Source organism: Podarcis pityusensis, assembly GCF_964106645.2.
Source record: "Podarcis pityusensis genome assembly, chromosome: 11".
NCBI classification, from domain to species: domain Eukaryota; kingdom Metazoa; phylum Chordata; class Lepidosauria; order Squamata; family Lacertidae; genus Podarcis; species Podarcis pityusensis.
In genome coordinates this window covers 21,817,386-21,837,555 of record NC_138036.1, presented here as the reverse complement: position 1 = coordinate 21,837,555, position 20,170 = coordinate 21,817,386, and the positions used below count along the sequence as shown (strand labels likewise).

At 44.9% G+C, this 20,170-nt stretch overlaps 1 protein-coding gene across 3 annotated transcripts in view; it reads right to left on the bottom strand.

Annotated features, from left to right (window-relative positions):
* FST (follistatin) overlaps positions 1–2,728 on the bottom strand; it is a 30,206-nt gene extending 27,478 nt beyond the window's left edge. For 2 of the 3 annotated variants that reach the window (XR_013977200.1, XM_080973057.1), the window contains exons 1-2: positions 2,484–2,725; positions 168–359 (exon numbers count right to left, since the gene is read on the bottom strand). Coding sequence is in view for 2 of the 3 variants with exons in the window: in XM_080973057.1 (XP_080829183.1) it covers positions 168–359; positions 2,484–2,565 (274 nt within the window). In the remaining variant the exon portion in view is untranslated. Of the gene's footprint in view, positions 1–167; positions 360–2,483 lie in introns of all 3 variants that reach the window. The other variant, XM_080973058.1, reaches the window with a different exon arrangement.
* Between the last annotated feature and the right edge of the window lie 17,442 nt (positions 2,729–20,170).

Genomic DNA, 20,170 nt, shown 5'->3' with positions numbered 1-20,170 from the left:
GTGGACCAATGGTGTCTGACTCAGCACTGTGCAACTTAACAGATTCATTCACATGTTACACCGGACACAGGTACAAAGCTGTCACACAACTCATTGAATGCAACATGTGAACACCCCTGGGGAAGAAATGCAGTCCTTTCCTATTTTTATTTTTAAGAGGCCCCCACCTTTGCAAGGGATACAGTTCGGGGCACCCCCGCTGAAAATCATCCACTTGAAAAGCACGTGATCGCTGACGTCCTCCTCGGTCCAAGAAGTGGTAAGCCTGCCGGTTTTACAGCACTCCTCCTTGCTGAGACCATTTTTGTAGAGGACCTGGCAGCGACCGTTCCTGGCTTGCCGGAGCCAGCAATTCCCAGCTGCATTCAGAAAGAGAGAGGGAGAGAGAGAGACCCAGCCATATCAATGTCAGTTACCAGTGACCCAGACACAACACGTGCGGCTTTCATTGACTTTTACTAGACTGTTTACTTTTTATTTGTCCGGTTTCATAACCTGAAGCTTCTCCTCTGGACCAAATGGAAGCGCTATTCCAATAACCTGATCAAGCCAATTTGACGTCTTACTTTTCCATATGGAGAAAGCGCTGTAGCTTTGGAGGGGAGTGTGGCGTGTAGGGTAGGGTGGGGGCCCGAAAAGACTTGATTGCACGTGGCAAGGGTGCAAAATAGATCTCAGGAATTATTATTATTATTTTTTTAAAAAGGAAGGAGAAGATAATAAGAAAAAAATGACGCTTATTATCTCCCCCTCATTTGTCCACCCCACACTCCACCCCCTTGCTTAATTCATACATAAAAGTTGGCACACACACAACCGACGGGGAAATTTCACTACAGTCTTTCCCGTTCCTCCACCCAAAGTATAGGATTTGGCAACGGTGGTAGCAGCGATGATAAAACCGTAGTCTTTCGAAATCATCAAACTTTGCTGATTTCATCAATAGAAGAACTAGATGGCTTGTAGTGGAGTAGTGAGTGACCGAAGTGTGCACGCGTACTGCTAAGCGCAAGAGGAGGGAAGCGGAGAAGAATCGGATTAAGCTACACAAGTTTACACGGGTTTACTAGAGAAAAACAATTGGGGGAACATACGCGCACACAAACACACGGTTACCCACAACAACAACCTTGCGGCTGTCTGCTGCTTCTGCTTCTGGATCCGAACCAAGAACACTGATTAGACCTGTCGCTCCATTCTCTGAGATTGAAGAATTTGGGGGAGGGGGGGCAGTCCCTCGTGAACCACCAATGTGACTCCTCCAAACACTCAGTGGCAATCGATTCTGCTTCTTTATCCATATGGGAATTTTGCCAGAGCAAAGAATTCAGAAGGAAATATCACACACACACACACACACACACACACACACACGACTAACGTGGTCCCAAGTACCAAATCTATCCGCCTCAAAACTTCAAAATAGTAATGGTAATAATAATTATCGTATTTTAGCTGCTGCCAGTCTAAGGTTGCAATATAGCACCAAGGGAGGCATAATCATTCACAAAGGAAACAGAAATAAATGCCCCAAGTCTAAACTGTAGAAGTATCCTAATAACCCCTCAATCCACATCTAATCAATACTGGAGTGGAGATGGGGGCGAAAATACGTGGTTACATTGTGGGGGTTTTTTTTTTTGTTTTTTTTTAATCACCCTAAGATATCCTTTGCCAAAGTTCACAGAATGGCACAAAACTGGAGGAAAGCAGGGGCACATAAAACAATTATCCAAACTTGAAAAAACTCTTTTCCTCTAGGAGTGTGAGCTATAATAATGAGTTCCTTTCGGAGTCTATATTCCCATCCTCGTCGCGCCAAGATGATTTTAGCAAATTAAACAGCAACCTTACCAAAAAGCTGCAACAACAAAAACAAAACTGCACAGCCTCTCCCTCCCTCCCTCCCTCCCTCTCAGGCGCGCGCTGGAGCACACACAGATTCACACATGTTCAAAACCAGACCTCCGTGGTGGTCGAACTCAGAAAAGTTCTGAGCTGGTGCAGCGGCTCATTTAAGCTGCAGCGCGTTAGGGATGCAAGATAAAAGCTATTGAGAAAAGGGGCTAGAGCTAATAATGATGAAGGCAATCAAGATTTTAATGATGATTGCGCCTAGCTTCCCTGCCCGATGCACTCGGCCAGACGCGGATCGCCCTGTCACCTCTGCGCCATTTGTGCCAAGGGGCCCGCGCAGAGCGATCCTAAGCACGTTTCCACCCAAAAAAGTAAGTCCAAGTGCGAGTTGAACGGACTTGTTTATTTATGTCCGAGACGGCAGCCGTAGACATGCAAAATCTCAGACATGTCTGCTCAGAGGCATGCCCCGTTGAGTTCCACAGTCAGCTCATCTGACGGGAGGGTTTCTGGAGAAAAGCGTGGGGGAAGAAGGCAGAAAGGGTAGACAGACAGACTCTCTCTAGGCAGACGGATGACAGAATAGGCACATCTGCACATTAAAAAGGCGTAAAAGCGCATCTTACCCTGTGCTGTTTGATCTTCCATGAAGTGGCAGAAAAACAGTAGGAGAAAAACCATGCCCGGGAAGATTCTCTGGTTTAACATCCTTAGTTATTTCCCTCCAGCGGAAAGAGAAGACGCAACCTCTCAAGTAGCTGGAGGAAGACGAGGGAAACGAAAGAGCACGCCAGACAGACAAGCCTGCTTATTGAATGAACGTCAGGCTCTGAATGCTGCCTCTCTTTAAATCTATGGGGTCTTAGCTCTGCGGTGGGCGGTCTCCTAATGTGTGTGTGTGTGCGCGCGCGAGTGTCTGTGTGTGTTCGGAGGTGGGGGGGAAGAGTGTTGGAGATTTTTAAAAGTTGAGTGCGAATCAGTGTGAAACCCTTTCCAATGATCCGACCCCCCCCTTTTTTTTAGGTGCGCGCGCGCGCGGGCACACACAGACACGCGCGCCCATCTAGTCTTTACGCTCCGCAAGCCAGGCACTCCACTCGCCACACTGGCGGTTAGACCGACCCTACCTACGCAAAGGGACTCGCCTCACCTTTCTTACCGTCTGCGGTAGCAGGAAGGAAGGAGCGTTCGTTGTTGTGGTGGTTTGTGTGCGTGTGTCTGAAGCCAACAACAACAGTTTCTAGTAGCCTTAAAATAAAGGGGGGGGGAAGCTTATAAGAGCACCCCCTGACTTCACTAATAAACCAGGGCGCAGGGAAAAGAAGGGGGAGAGAGGCGCGTTTAGACAGGAGACGCTACTTCTTAGGGAGTCTGTTTCGAAAGCCCGTTTCGCTGGTTTGCAGCGCCTGCTTTTCCCACCCGAGTTCCCTAGCCCCTTCCCAACCCAACCTGGCCGGGGGGGGGGGGGATGATATGCGAGTTGCAAAACAGCGATTGCGTTTGGAACGGAAGAGAATTGTGTGTGCAGAGTTATATGCTTGCAATGAGGTGCAGCTGAGCTAGACGGCGACTGAGCAGTCACGAAGTTTTCCTCCCGAGAGGAAAAAGACGAAGCCTTGGCGTTGTCCTCGTTGTCTGTCTCTCCTGCGCCCCTCTCCCTGTAAGTGTCTGGACGGGGGGGGGGAGTGTTGCACGGTCTCCCCACCCCTCCCGCCGTCTCCCCACCACCAGCCCCGCGCCCCAGATGTTGTGGCTACTCATAAATCTCTAACCCTCACACCTCCAAACAGTAGTTAAGTGTCTGGCGCGCACATATTTCGCCCTCTCTGGGACTCGTCAAAAACAAATCAAAGTTTAATGCCCGGTTCAATACCCAAGTGTGAGTCTTTTCACTTGGGGGCGTCTGAAGTATTTGGAGTTGCAATGGAAGGTGGTGGCGGCGGTGGAGAGGAGGAGGAGGAGGAGGAGGAGGAGGAGGAGGAAGAAGAAGAAGAAGAAGAAGAAGAAGAAGAAGAAGAAGAAGAAGAAGAAGGGACTGGCGATGGGGAGGCGACGTAGGCGGTCCCTCTTCCCGAAGAATAAAATAATAAGCCATCCTCCTCTACGACGGGGGAGGCGGAGAGACGGGACGGACGCGATTGCAACAGGCCTAATGAACTTTTGCAGCGTTGCTAGTCTATTAAGCGCTGTCTGGCATTCTTCTCGGCTTCTTTCAAGAAGAGTTGGCGGACTCATTTATAATAACATTTTTTGGCACCGCTGAATGAAACTGAGTAGGCGATATTTCCTTTTATACCAAACGATTACTTAACGGGAAAAAAATGGGGAGTGTTGATTCAAAAATCCGCCTCTTTAAAAACAACAATAAAAAAAGCCCACCTCCTCCGAGCCTCGTCCAGTGCCGGGCCCTTACCAAGAGGGCAACAGACAGCAAAAAATGCAGGCAAACATTCTTGCTTACTGCCAGGTCACTGGGATTTGTACCGAAGTCCGGCCGATCCTTCTTCAGACTCCCCCCCTTTATCCCCCCCGTCTGCCCCTTCTTCCCCCCTCCATCCCCAAGTCTCTCTCTCTCTCTCACTCTGCCCCCCACCAACCCCCCTTCCTACAACTGCAAATAACTCAGTGATAACAGATTTTTTTCCACCAACTGCAGGAGATAGTGCTAATCTTTTAATAAAAGATCCCATTACAATGGGATCTGTCTGGACAGACTATAATAGATCTAGAAATACAGCCGTGCTAATATTAGAAGACAGTTGTTTGGGTGCCTCAGACTGGGCCACGGTCCCGCCTTTGAAAAATGGGCATGAATCACAATACCACGCCGAGGCATATCCCCCCCTCCCCCCGTCACACCCATTCACAACCAGACTGGTAAATGACTGACCTCTTCCTTGCAATTTATATATATACATATTTGGGTGGTGCTGGTGGCGGTGGTGAGTATAGTCATTATAATCTTTATTGCCGAGCTCCGGGGCATTTTGATAATTTCAGAAGCTTCTTTGCATCCTCCGCCGCGCGCCCCCTCCCCGTCTCACCCCGTTCCCCAAATCAGTTCAGCCGCGCTCTCCCTTTCCCCCCTTTCTCAATAGCACGCCTGATGCGGGGTTGATGAGCGCCCTCTTATGGCGGATGCCGTTATGCACGGACAGGAAGGAATAAAACAAGCCAGGCTTCTGCAGGAACCGTCGTTAAAAATGCGGGATTCCTGTCGAAAACAGGTAGCGGCAGAGTCTAGGATGGATCCCGGTGTTCCCGCACGGTTTTGACAAAGCCGGATATTTTATTTATTTATTCTGGCTTCCCTTAAAAACACGCGCGCACGTAGCGGGTGGTGTTTTCCCAGACACTGACTCTTTTGAAACTTTGCTCGTTTCCTTATGAATCAGGCTTGTAAATGTTGCCGCTGAAACGTCCTGCCTCTCCGATTTAGCCTTACGCCATCCCCCAAGGGAAGTCAACGGGGGGCCCTCCAGAGCTGAGGCTGGTGGGAATTGTAGTCTAGAACAGCTGGGGGGCGCCTGGTTGGCTATCTCTGCCTTATGTTCTAAGGAAATAAAGTGGTACCTCGGGTTACAGACGCTTCAGGTTACAGATGCTTCAGGTTACAGACTCCGCTAACCCAGAAATAGTACCTCGGGTTAAGAACTTTGCTTCAGGATGAGAACAGAAATCGTGTGGCGGCGGCACACCGGCTGCAGGAGGCCCCATTAGCTAAAGTGGTATCTTAGGTTAAGAACAGTTTCATGTTAAGAACGGACCTCCAGAACGAATTAAGTTCTTAACCCGAGGTACCACTGTAATAAGCCATTGAGAAAGCCGGATAAGTTCGCTGGCTTTCCACCCTCTGCTCAAAGTCACAACGGATGAAGATGCAAAAGGGTCTCTTGTGACCTGAGGCTGATTACAGACCTCACTGCACCCCCTTTTGTTCTGCATATTTGGCTCAGAGCACTGCACACACAGAACCCCAATAATGTATTGCAAGATCTGGGCAAAGTGAGCTGGTATTGTTATCCAGATGTTGTGGGTGGGATGTCCAGTGCCATGTTGACTTAAGGCCACTTTCAGCAAATTTGTGGCCAAGGAAATATTTGAACTGGGAAGTAGTCATACAGTTACTATACCACTCAGTGTTTTTTTTTCTGGGGGTACTCAACGGTAAAAATTAAAGGACCCCTGGACTGTTAAGTCCAGTTAAAGGTGACTATGGGGTTGCAGCGCTCATCTTGCTTTCAGGTCAAGGGAGCCGGCGTTTGTCCACAGACAGCTATCCGGGTCATGTGGCCAGGATGACTAAACCACTTCTGGCACAACGGGACACCGTAACAGAAACCAGAGTGTACAGAAATGCTGTTTACCTTTCTATCACAGTGGTACCTATTTATCTACTTGCACTGACGTGCTTTCAAACTGCTAGGTTGGCAGGAGCTGGGACAAAGCAACAGGAGCTCACTCCATTGCGGGGATTCGAACCACTGACCTTCTGATAGACAAGCCCAAGAGGCTCAGTGGTTCAGACCACAGTGCCACCCGTGTCCCTACCACTACTCAATGGTACGCTACTGCCTCTTTTCTAGAAGAAAAGCACTAGTTTAAAATGTGGCACTTACCATAACAACTTCATGGTGAGCACTGGCACCTTTTCCCTCCCTAGAAGAAAGCACTGTGTTTGATCCTAACAGACCCTCATCTTGCATAACCCTGTAGAACTCTATCTATGACACCCTTTGCAAATATGGTGCCCTCCCATAAACCCCAGACACCACAACATCTGGAAGGCACCTGGTTCCCAAGATGAGAGGGTGTTGGATGGAAGTGATGGGAATACAGTTAACTTTTACTTGTGTATCTCCTGTTGGTGCTAAGTATGAAATGAAATGCATTTGGGGGCCCAGGATCTCAGCTTTAATTCCATGTTGGATACTGGATAGATGATAGATAGATAGACAGATGATACCTGAAAGCCATTGCAATTTGTGTGCAAACATATATAAACTCGAAAGATAAAATTGCCATATTAAATGAAAAATTAGGCAGACTAAAACTCTGCATCATCATGGCCTTAATTTAAATGTCATCTGTTGGAAATTTTGTGGTTTTTGGTGTCACCAGCTTATCTTGGTCTGCAAGGAGAAAAGTAATGTAATGAGAATACGAGACATACAGTAATTGGTGGCAAACATAGTCAGGGACAGAACAGCAGAAAACTAGGCCAACAGGATGGAATAACAAAAAAATTTAAAATTTAAATTTACCTGCCTTCATTCTTTACAGCATTCTGGCAATTCGAGAAAAGATCACTCCCTCTCCCCAATTCACACATGTAGCAAAGCACTTGGTTACATCAGGTCAAGGACTGAGCCAGTGTGTGGGATCAGTGTGGATAAAAAGGAGGGTTGTTTGCTCTGGAGAATGGTTCACGTTTCTCTCACTGAAGCTTCACCTTGATCATGCTTCACCTTGGCTTCATATTGATCCACTGGGCAAAATGTTTATCCCAATTCTAGAAAGTATTTGCTATTACAGGGGCAGCTTTAACAGCCCATATTCCTGGAAGCAAACCTCATAACAGGTCATAACGGTCCCATATGCGCCTCAGATGTGCATCATCGGCAGATCAATATGATTGCCCTGGTATGGAGACTTGAATCACACCTGTTTTCTGACATCGCGTAGAGACAGCTGCAGTTTCCTTTATTGTTTTGGCTTCTTCAAATGCTAGACATTTGGTTTTGCTCGCACCTAAATGTCGGGGAGCAGCATTGTTGGACCTGAAATCTTCCTTTCATATATCAGCATATTTTGACTGCCCTGCCTCCCTCCTCTTGCTTTGTCAACAACAGAATGTAACTTACAGTAAAGGCAACAATGATGCCCACTCTGTAAAGGAATTGTCTCACGGGACACAAGAATGCTGCTATTCTCAAGCTTTGCGTTTTCTCATTAAAAAGCTAGCTTGTTTCAGAAGCCTATACATTTTAATATGTCTGGCTGCATTCTGAGGAAAATAACAATGAGGGGGAACCCGACCCTGTCTCATGGGAAAATGGTTCTTTGAGACAACTTGTGAGGAAGCATATTCAGTATGCCTTTGTAAGGAATGTTATTTTTATTGTCATTTTAATCAGTTTTCATTTTAGTAAACATTGGGAATTTTCTCCAGAGCCTGTTCCAAGGCTTATCTTGCCCTCCAGAAGAATGACCATCACTGTCATGGTTCAGTTTTCCTTGATAATTGTTCTTGTTTCTCTGTTGTTACACTCAGGTACAGTGGTACCTTGGGTTACAGACGCTTCAGGTTACAGATGCTTCAGGTTACAGATGCTTCAGGTTACAGATGCTTCAGGTTACAGATGCTTCAGGTTACAGACTCCACTAACCCAGAAATAGTACCTGAAACTTTGCTTCAGGATGAGAACAGAAATCGCATGGCAGTGGCACGGCAGCAGCGGGAGGCCCCATTAGCTAAAATGGTACCTCAGGTTAAGAACAGTTTCAGGTTAAGAACAGAACTCTGGAACGAATTAAGTTCTTAACCCAAGGTACCATTGTACTTTGCTTCCCCAAAACATTTAACAGATAGGAACAGTATGTGTGCATGAGGTACTATTTCTGCCTGTTGAATGTTTTGGTAAAGCAAAACACCCGAGCATGTGGTAAATAGAAAATCTTTCCTACTAGAGATTAAACACAGTCTAGGCACAGATTTGGAAAATGTTATGGCTTCTCTAGCATGAGATGAGTTTTTTTTTGGGGGGGGGGGTTAATACTGAGCTAACATTTTCAATATGGTTAGTCCCATTTTATAAATGTCAATGGAAACAAAGAGATTTTATGCTCATATCTGAGATACTTCCCGCAAGCAAACTCTTCTCAGTTTTGTGGGGATCTTTGAGAAATTGTCCTTTGAAGGGCCCCCTCCTAAGTTAGTGGATTCCTGGCCACAGGCTCAGTTTGAAGTGCTGGCCGGTGGCTCCGAGTCTCCCTTTAAAATTCCCCACAGTGCTTTGGAGCAATGCTACAACAGGGGCATTCTGAGAAATTTAAAATGGTAGTTCACAGACTCAGAATGCACTGTAGCCAGGACTGGCGGGGCAGGAATATCATCTTGTAAGTACTTGGGAGTAGGAGAAAAATAGCAGCTAAGAATAGAAACCCACTATCTTTGGCCAATCCCTTTAGGTCTTTTTCGGCTACCTTAAAATGTTCCAGAAAGGCTGCCCTTTTTTAGGGTGTCACATGCCCTGCACTGGCCTTGCTTCACACCCCACATCCTCCAACATCCCACTGATCCAAATTGGGACACTCATAGAATCATAAAGTTGGAAAGTGTCCTGAGGTCATCTAGTCCAACCCCTTGTAATGCAGGAATCTCAGCTAAAACATCCATGAAGCAACTCAGTTTTTTCTTTGGTTCCAAGCTTTCATGGGAGCTAGTTGACTCATGCCACAGTGCCGGACCAAAAAATGGGACATTCTGGGATCCAGTCAGAAGCCGGGATGGCCTCATCCCAGTATACCTGAAGGAGCGTCTCCACCCCCATCGTTCTGCCCGGACGCTGAGGTCCAGCGCCGAGGGCCTTCTGGTGGTTCCCTCACGGCGAGAAGCAAAGCTACAGGGAACCAGGCAGAGGGCCTTCTTGGTAGTGGTGCCCTCCCTGTGGAATGCCCTCCCATCAGATGTCAAAGAGATAAACAACTACCTGACATTTAGAAGACATCTGAAGGCAGCCCTGTTCAGGGAAGTTTTTAATGTGTGACATTTTAATGTATTTTTAATCTTTGTTGGAAACCACCCAGAGTGGCTGGAGAGACCTAGCCAGATGGGCAGGGTACAAATAATAAATTATTCTTATTCTTATTATTAAATTCCAGATGTCCCACTCAAATTGGGATGGTTGAGCGGTTTGACATCCTCGGTGAGAGGACGTGAATATGTCATTGAACTCTACTAATTACGCTTGCTTGGAGTATAGAGAGAGAGGTGTGTGCATGTATGTATAGAAATTAGCCTACATTTATATCCATTGCTCCGCCCACCTTTGCCTTTGGCCCTGCCCACTACTGTCATGTGACCTCTGGAAGGTTGCCTAGAAGTGAATGTGGGAAAGTGAACTGAGAAAGGTCCTTCCCTCCTCCTCTGTAGACACTCTGGCACATTCTCAGCATATTCAGCTCACGTGCAGAGTTCCCAAGGCAGCACTATCTGCCAGCAGAAAGGTATGCTTTCCAGATGGTCAGGGTGGTCCATATTGTGCAAAGCTCCAAGTGTTACGGCTGCCATTTGGAGCATCCATGTGAAAGCCAAGCACGTGTTTAAAGCTCTACCTTTGAAATCAGTGGGACTTCAAGGTGCCTTCAGTGGGATTTCGAGTTTGGTTGCATCACACGCTCTTGCATCAATAAATCAGAAATGGAAAAGAGCGATGGAAAGAACTTCCTTAATTTTAACACATAGTACTGTGTTTTTCTGTGTTTAACACATCCCTGTGTATAAGAAAACCCCTATTTACCAAATTAAGGAAATGGGGGTAGATTGCCCAGAGTTTTTGAGCTTGGGGGGGGGGGATTGCCTACCTGACCGCCACTGCCAATCGCACAACTCGCCAAAGCCACCAATCGTCTTCCCGCTTGCCACCAGCCACTGCCAATTGCCAACCCAATTGCTGCAGTAGCCACCAATTGCCAGCAGGCCTTGCCGCAGCTGCCAATCACCCGCCCAATTGCCACAGCAGCAGCCAATCGCCAGCAGGCCTTGCCACAGACACCAATCACCTGCACAATCACCGCTGACAATCTTCTGCTCGCGGTTGCCACCAATAGTCCGTCCCCCCTCTGCACTATCCATATATAAGTTAACCCCCAATTTTAAATATTTTTAAATAATAAAAAAATTGTCTTATACATGGAAAAATACTGTACTTTAGTGACAAATATTTGCATTGGTTTTAGAACCAGTTCAAGTAGCCAAATTCTGTTGTCATAAAACTATTGAAACCCTATTGGAAAATTGTTTGTGAGCTTGTCTAGTGCAAATTAGATCTATTTGGGAAGTTTACATTATTTATTTACTTCTATTAGTTAATCATCATCATTATTATTCATTCATCACTTCTTCTTTTTACAAAAAATCTCAAAGCGACCTACAAAGATTATGAAAGAAAAATGGTCATACACATAAACATAGACATGACCGTATTGTTGTTTTCTTTTCCTGGTTTTTATGTATACAAATTCAGGCTGGCCAGCACTCTGTCCTCCACTCTCAGGTGTTCATCAAGCAAACCATCATAAGAAACTTCACTGCACTGTCTCCATAAAAATCTGAATCATTTTGCAGCGGCTTTATTAGACCAGTTGTCTCTTTTGCGTATTTGGTTCATCACGAGCCAAGGGAAGGACTGGGACGGGGTGTTGTGTCTGTGCAGGCTGTCTGTGACCTTAAATACAAGAAGCCTCTTGTGAAGCTTTAAGGACTGTGGTGACTGTGTGTGGTTAGACAAATGCTTTGTGTGGATATAGTTAAAAGGGCATGCAAGCAGGTGGCATTCCCAAACGCCTCCAAATAAATCTGCACATGCTGTATAAGGTCAAACTTACCCGTGCTTGGGGTTTATTGGTAGCTGAAATAGTAATAACAGACCCTTGTGTCCCTACTTGAGGTCATAGATTTCGGCACACATTGTTAACAGTGGGACAGTGGAGAAAACATAAGGGCAGGTTGGAATCTCATAGGGCTGTTTTGTGCACTGTTGTCAAGGGAAGCTATCACAAAATGGACGGGCAGGGGGGCCAGGAAGGGAAGAGAAGAGAAGAGAAGAGAAGAAAGCAAAATAAAACATTAAAAACCCTTTGAATATGACATTTATTTATGCAGATAGCACTTTCATTTTGCCATTTAGGCAAAAAACGTCTCTCAGAGTAGCTTACCTGTTCCGTAGTAGAACAGCTCCTGCCTTCAGGCTTACAGTCTAAAAGACAAGACACAGAAGAAAAAAGGGAAAGGGAGGGAGAAGGAAAAAGAGAAAAAGCAGCCTCAGTGCCACTTCTTAAAGATATAGCTCTAACAAAGTCCAGCTGTGATGCAAACAGTTCAGGTAGCCTGATGGAATGACTGTTACTAGGCAAGAGTTGAGGGAGGGCAAATGGCGGCTCCTTCCTCAGTCAGGGTCCCTGCCTGCACCCTGATCTTAAGCTGCAAGTGAGAAAAGGCTCAGCTAGAAGGGCCCACCCTAAACACAGCAAATGAAAACGGTGCCCATTTTTCATTTTTAAACATACAGAACCACAGTTGCAACCACATTGGACTTCTTCACCCATTAACACTTTTCAGATATACATCTAAAAATGTAAAAAATAAATCAATGTCCACCCACCTGCACTTTATGGGAACATCCCCCCCCCCCCCAATCTGGTTGGCCACTATGAGAACATGATACTGAACTGGATGGGCCATTGGACTCATCCAGCAGCCCTTTCCTTATATGATATTTTTTGTTCCTACAAGCTATTCCAACTGAACAGGTCTCCGCCATGGGTGTCTATTTTGTATGGTTTTGACATTACAGTGGTACCTCATGTTACATACGTTTCAGGTTACAGACTCCGCTAACCAGAAATAGTACCTTGGGTTAAGAACTTTGCTTCAGGGTGAGAACAGAAATCGCCCTCCGGCGGCGCAGCAGCAGCAGGAGGCCCCATTTGCTAAAGTGGTGCTTCAGGTTAAGAACAGTTTCAGGTTAAGAACGGACCTCCTGAACAAATTAAGTATTTTACCTGAGGTACCACTGTAATCTGCTCTTATTGCCTGTGTTTATTGCACAACTCCCATCATCCCTGACTATTGGACTGATGGGAGCTGGAGTCCAAGAACATCTAGAAGATCCTACATTGGTTTTCCTTGGTGGAGGCAATGCAGAAGGAGATTAATATGGTGCAGTATAAGACAGTTTCCTTTGAGGGTCTCTGGCAGAAGGTTTTCCCAGTCTACTGGAGGTGTCAGGGATTTTTTTGTGTTCAAAGCCATGTGCTTCAACACTGAGCTATGCCCATTCCCAATCATGCTTTGCAGTGTATTAATTTCCCTAACTTTTATGGCTTAAGTCTGCACTTAATTAAAAAACAACAACCACAAACCCATTGCACCATAAAACATTTTAGTGTCAGCTGGTTTTGGTGGCTGGAAAGCAATCAATGCCAACATGCATTTGCAGACTATTTCTATGAATGCCATACCAAATCACATGACATTTTATGCAGAAAACAAATGGAAAGCATGAAGTTGTAATGTGACACACACACCACATGCACCTGCACATGTTCCATAAACATAGCTAGAAAGTGTCTTGCGCTTTACTTAATGTGTGAAACCCTTTGCCTTTTCAAGTGCTTAGGATTGCAGATTAAGTAGTTTATGGAATACATCTTAATCTGTTTACATGGATATCTTAACACAGATCATCGAAGGTTCTGATGATTTACAACAGCAGTTGATGTAGCAGCACTTTTATATAGATTCTATCCAAACTGAGTTTCATTTGTGTGTTCCACTGGACAGAATGATGGGATTTACAGAAGCTAGGGAGAAAAGAAACAAGCTGTCTCTCTTTGAAGCAGCAATTGTAGAGCCATTTTATGCACATTTGAACAGAAGCAAGTCTCACTGTGCCCTCTGGGTTTACTCACAAGTAGGAATGGGGGAGAAGTTCAATTCAGTTTGTCTTTAAAGGTGAACCTACCCAATTCACACTTTTTGAAACAACACACAATCACACAACCATCCTTTGAAATCAGCATGTCTCTGAATTTTGCAACACACTTCTCCAGCCAAATAGTGTGTAGAAAAATGCACATACTAGGGTAAAGGGTGCATGTATTTGTATGCATGCGTCGGTGAAAATAACATACAAAAATCCATTATATTAGGTGAAATTGGTTAGCCAAAATGTGCATATTAGATAAAATTCTGTATATTAGGAGAAATCCACCCAGACATGCTGATGAACTTTCAGGAGGATTTTAAAAAATATCTTTCAAACTGATGTGGAGAACTGAACTTGAGATAGGAAAAATGAGAAACTGAAGTTGACAGATATGCTCATTGCGGCTGCTAGCAAAATGTGTATAGACCTGCAGCCTAAAATTCATTGTGGATGGGTTTCTGGGGTCCAGGATAGGATGAACATCATTGTCAAAGGTTGCAAGAAGCATGCACAGATTTCTGACCAAGAAAAGCCGTTAGCCCCATTTCTACCTGCTGGTGTGGCGTTTCTTTCTCTCCGTGCAATAAAATTGTTGTCTGCAGAGAGAGACAGGGAGGGAGGGAGGGAGGAGTAAGAAGAGTTAAATGTAAACAAAGCCCAGAAGAGAACAACGCAAATAAGCAGCAGGCTGGCACCTCCAGGGAACCTTAGCTCCTTCTCCCTGTTGGAATTATTAAAGACATTCTAAATCTCACCAATGGTTAATTCACACCCTAGCGTCTCTCTTTTAAAAATTGGACACCACCCAGGCCATTTCCAACATGCACACCATTATTTCTCACTCGGTTTCTAAAAGCAAATTCCCTTTCTTGCAATCCTGCATAGTGTTTGCGTTTTTCTTATCCTCCAAAACTCATTCTGAGAAGCCGACCAACACTCAGTAAGCCTCATTAAAAAGCAAGAAGCCAAAACAACATATGGAAAAACAACACACCCACACACCCCTTTATCTCGGGCCCTCCATGGCCTCCTCCAGGTCTTGTGTCTGGCTAGAGTGTGTCCTTGACCTGTGACAATATCTCTTGCTTGTCTGGATGGGCAGATGGACTTGCAGAACCTCGGACTGTAGAGTCCGGGCAAATAGTCACATCTGTTGCTCCACCCCTGGCAGCCCTTGGAAGGTGGCCCATTCAGGAAGGTGGCCTTTAGGTTACAAAAGGTTTCCCCACCCTAATTGTCAAGTAAGGTAAGTGGCAACCCCTCCTGAAGACTTCGGGGGGGGGGGAATCTTCTTCAGTTCCATGGTTTTCCAGAAAGCTCCACCCATCCCTCCAAAAACCAGAAAAGACATTCATGAAATTTCCAGCACAGTTCTAGTTTGTGCACTTCTTAGTTCATTGGTAGCATTCACACTCCACTACACAGAAATAGCTCCAAGTCTTTATTCCCCTCTTCCTCCTTCTGTTTCTTCTTTTCATCCTTGCTCTTTATACCTGAAGTCCCCCCCACTTGGGTACGTAATGCTAGGCTTTGCCACTTGTGGTTAACCTATAAAGACCGATAGCCACATTCCCTTCTAGGGGCCATATACTAGTGATGGCTGGCCAGAAGCAAAAGTACAGTAAGCATAGCATTAAATGTAGACTTCACCTTGGCACAGTAGGCTAGTTTCTTCACTCTGTCTGCCATTTAGGCAAGCAAGAAGCATCATCAGAGTTCAATGGCACTTTCAAGCTAGAGAAAGGCACTCAAGGGACACTCAAGAGGAGTGTGGCTTGGGTGTGTGTGGTCTTGGGAGAGTTCTGAGGGCCATACAGAGAGACCTGGAAGGCCACATTTGTCCTGCAGGCCTTGAGTTCTTCATGCTTGCTATACACAGTGACTGAAATGAAGGCTGGCTGTACCTAAGCTTTCAATGAAATGGAGACGTGTTTTTTGTTTTTGTGTATGAGAACTGATATTTACTGACACAGTAAAGTGATGGCCAGGATGAAAACTCAACCCCAAATCAGTCTACAGTAAAACTCTCATTTTAACTTACTTTCAGGTTTGTCAGAATGGGCCCTCAGTTACTGCATTTTGTGCCACATAAGGAAGAAAGTGGAGTAGACTGAATGGTATAATCATTAGAAGGATGATGAACAAATAAAGCGGAAAGAGGATGGGTGCCTGTGTGGTTTTTTTTGAATGGATGCGTGTCCATGCATGCATGCAAGAGAGAAAGAGAGACAAAGAGAATAAATGGAAGGGAGAATGCCACAAATATAATTATTATTGTTGTCATTTATTAATTTATATGCCACTTGTATGCCGAAGTGGTCCAAACACTCCGCCCAGAGGAATACAACTCTTGACCCTGAAACACTTGCCCGCTTCTGATATGATGGGTCCTTACCATTTTCTTTTCTTACATTAGGATGCAGAGAAAATTCGGCTCCATTAGATATGGCTACAAAGGAGAACTGAGTTTCAAAAGTTTGCCGCGTGGATGCACCGCCCTCCGTTTTCCTATATTTCCACCCTTGTCTGGTGAGATGAAGACCTAAGCTGGAAAGCTAAATCCTGACTTTCTCTTTCCCCCTTTTTTGGACCTCTGCCTCAAGCATAGGCAGTCATGCTTTCTGTGGTGACTGCTAAGGATGACTTTCTTATGACCCTGTCTAAGCTGATGCTCTTGGGTTCTTGAATGTAAATAATCTAATAGACTTTAGCCAACAATTCCCAAAGGAGATGCAGCTGTAGTGCTATTACTTGTGGAATAACAACCAAACCAAAGCTATTCATGCTTGAGGCTGCACTGTATTCATCATATGATACACACAGGGAAACACAATATTGTAGCAAAACATCAGCTAAACAGATACTTGAGGCATAGGTTATGCCCACAGAAATGTAGGACACATATTTCTCCAAATACCATTAACACACATAAGATTTGTTCTTGCAACATTTCCAGTGGGAGCTGATTTATGCCCCCAAATACTTTCTTTTCTTTTACTGGAATTAAAAATGATCTGAGCTGCAGTGCACTTGGGCTGCTAAGTGCAACCAGTTAGGCTGCTTAAATCTCGTTGACTGGAATTGCAGTTTCAGGCCGTCTTAGCTGCATGCCGAACCGTACGCCTTCGACAGCAAATAATCAAGCAAGGAAATTATATGCCGACAAATGCACCTGAGCATCCCTCCCCCCTCCCAGTTCTCCCCCGGGCTTTCAGCCATGAAAAGGAGCAATTGTACAGCATCCCATATCGAGAAGCACTGATTTGGCTTCCAGGCAGCACAGGCTTGTAAGAAATGAGAAAACTGAAGGGCTTTCTGAACTTTTATAGAGGATCAGGAGTAAGCTGTTTGGCACAGGTGTTTCTGTAATTATGATACACTGGAAAAATTCATGGTGATCCACAAGCACTCATGCTGAGGCCACAGCTGTTCCAACACATACTTCTCTGTATATGATGCTGTGCTTTAGAGTTAGCACACTTGGTTCTGTGTCATGTTAAAACAAACAGGTTTTCCCCACCCCGAAAACAGGCTTCAGTGGTGCTAACGGATGGCGGCTGCAGGATGGTGGCTTTGATTTTTTAAAACCGCTGTTCCTTTCAGTGCAATGCTGGTATTGGACAGTATCCCTTGCATTCTGCTTGTCTCCACCCATCACTAAAAGGCTTAGAGGCTGTCAGACACCTTCCTGAACTTTTCTGCGCTGCAACAGATCACATCGTTTCTGCTGCCCAAAGGATGGCATAGAGCAGGAAAGGTGACGAAAGCTCTTCTTCACACAGTGCATAGCTAAGCTCTGGAACTCACAACCACAAGGTGTAGCAGGCTTTAAAAGTGGATTTAGCAAATCCATGGAGGATAAAGCTATCAGTGGCTACTAGCCCTGTTGGCTATGTGATCTCCAGTATTGGAGGCAGTGAATATTCATTGCTGGGACCATGAGAACCCTATTGTGCTTATGGGCTTCCCATAGGAATGCTAGACTTTATGAGTCTTTGGTCTAATATTGAATAAACAAATAATACTCTGGCAGTTGTCTGGGTCTCCGACAAAGGTTTTCCTTTTCACCAGCTACTTGATCCTTAAAAAGAGAGAGAAAAAAACCTGGAGTTGCCAGAGATTGCACCTGGAACCTCCTGCATGCCTGTGCTTCACCATTGGACGGTGGCCGGCAGAAGTCACTCCCCAACCCTGGTGGGCTGTGTGGGCCGCTTTGACATCCCGCCCAGACGCTGAGGTCCAGCGCTGAGGGCCTTCTGGCGGTTCCCTCGCTGCAAGAAGCCAAGTTACAGGGAACCAGGGAGAGGGCCTTCTCAGTAGTGGCACCTGCCCTGTGGAACGCCCTCCCACCAGATGTCAAAGAGAAAAACAACTACCAGACTTTTAGAAGACATCCGAAGGCAGCCCTGTTTAGGGAAGCTTTTAATGTTTGATGCACTATTGTATTTTAATATTTTGTTGGATGCCTCCCAGAGCGGCTGGGGAAACCTAGCCAGATGCCGTATAAATAATAAATTATTATTATTATTATTTATTATTATTATTAGAGAGACCCTGGCATGGATGCAAATCCGCAGCAGACCTTGCAGATGCTGAACAGCAAAGAGCTGGTTTTGGCACACGCTGTCTGAGTGAAGGATGCAGATCTCTGCCTCTGCCCTTAATTCCACCCCACATTGAGAAGATGGGCTTAGCCTGCATTATATTAATCCTAGGGTGCATTGTGCATCTGCCAGGCAGCACTTGTGCTGCAATTTGGGATAAATCCAAACAGTAGCTGGTTGGCTGGATTTATTCCTATCTGGCTTCTTAGAGCAGCAAAGGAGGAAAGTTAGCAATAGTACAAGTATGGTTGACAAAGGGCTAGATAATCCACAGAGGAGAGGTGTCTCAAAGGCTATTTAGTTAAGATTATCAAGGGACTGCAATCTCAGGCTTAGTCTATGATTGCCCTGTTTCTATTACGCTCCCCAGGAAACCTCCAGTATCAATTACTCTTAATGACAGGGGTCTTCACCGGTTTTGAGAGAAAGAAAATCTCAAATATATTCTTCTTGTCTGCTTGTGGATATGTACTTTTACATCTTGCTAACTCAGATGATGATGATTATAAAATGCATTGATGGATGATGATGACGACAACAACAACCCAGTCCAAGATAAGCACTTTTAACTGCATACAATGCAATGAGATAAACTGAAGCATGGGTTTAATTCTCTTGCAGAAGTCAGTGAAACTTAAAAAGTGCTAAATTTTGGTAGGAAGATACAGTGGTACCTCGGTTTAAGAACAGCCCTGTTTATGAACTATTCCATTTACAAACTCCGCAAAACCGGAAGTAGTGTCCCGGTTTGAGAACTTTACTTCAGTTTAAGAACAGAATCCGAATGGTGGAAGGGCACCAGTGGCAGGAGGCCTCATTAGGGAAAGTGTGCCTTGGTTTAAGAATGGTTTCGGTTTAAGAACGGACTTCCAGAATGGATTAAGTTCGTAAACCGAGGTACCGCTGTACTTTAAAAACAGCATCACTCAAAGCTAAATTTCAAAAGCACAACTTGGAAATTCTGGGAAACTGATGTTTTGCTGAATTTAGGATTTGTGAGGAATTACATTTCTATCCTTTTGGGCATAGCTGGTTAGACTTGTAGTGAATATTGTGTTTTTCTTAGAGAGACAACTAGTGAGAGCTGCCAATCAATCATTTTATTCGTGTGCCGCCTTTCCAAAGCTAAAACCATGCTCGAGGTGGTGTACAACATATAAAAAATTACATAAAACTGCAAACATAACAAAAGGAGTCATAAACAATAAACAAAACATCAGAAAGTATACAACTAAATCGAACAATTTCTACATAAATCATATGATCCAAAATTTAGATGACATCAACAGTGACAACAACTCCCTAAATAATACCCCAGCCCAGTTGTATGTAAGGAGTATGGCCAACTGAACTTCATTTTCGCTTTGTGGCAAATTGGATTAGCACAGGAGAGAACTGTGGTCTTGCCTCTGCCATGGTTCATCAGACACTGGAGCACAGGTGAATATGGCTCCCAGTCTCCCATCCTTCTCTAGAAGGATGTCCCACATAGATTGCATTGCAGTAGACAAGCCTCTTTGAGGCTACAAAGATAAGAGCGATAATTAAGCCACAGAAAGTGCTGCAAAATTGAAAAACCTATCTAGAACTGCTGAAAAAGCATCACAGTTATTATTATTATTATTAGGTAGGCAGAAACAATCGTCCAATGCACATTTAATATTTATAAAAAGCTGTTACTCATGCCACTAATAATTTGTCTGGGAGGGTTAGACTGTCAGTTAACCACATTCCTTAGCGAAAAATGAAGGCAGGGGAGAAGAAAAAGAGAGGGAAGTTACAATTTTGTAACTTGCTTTACCCGGTACGGATAGTCTACTCTTGTGGCCTGGCAATGTGTTATTTTGTACTCTTGAATCTTTAATAGGCAGCTGTGCTAAAAAGAAAAGGTCCATTTTTATTTTATGCCCTTATGTCACATCTGTTCAATTAACAGCATCGCGTAGTTTCATTGCAGCTGGATTTGGGAGGCTGCTGATGAAATCAAATTCAAATTCA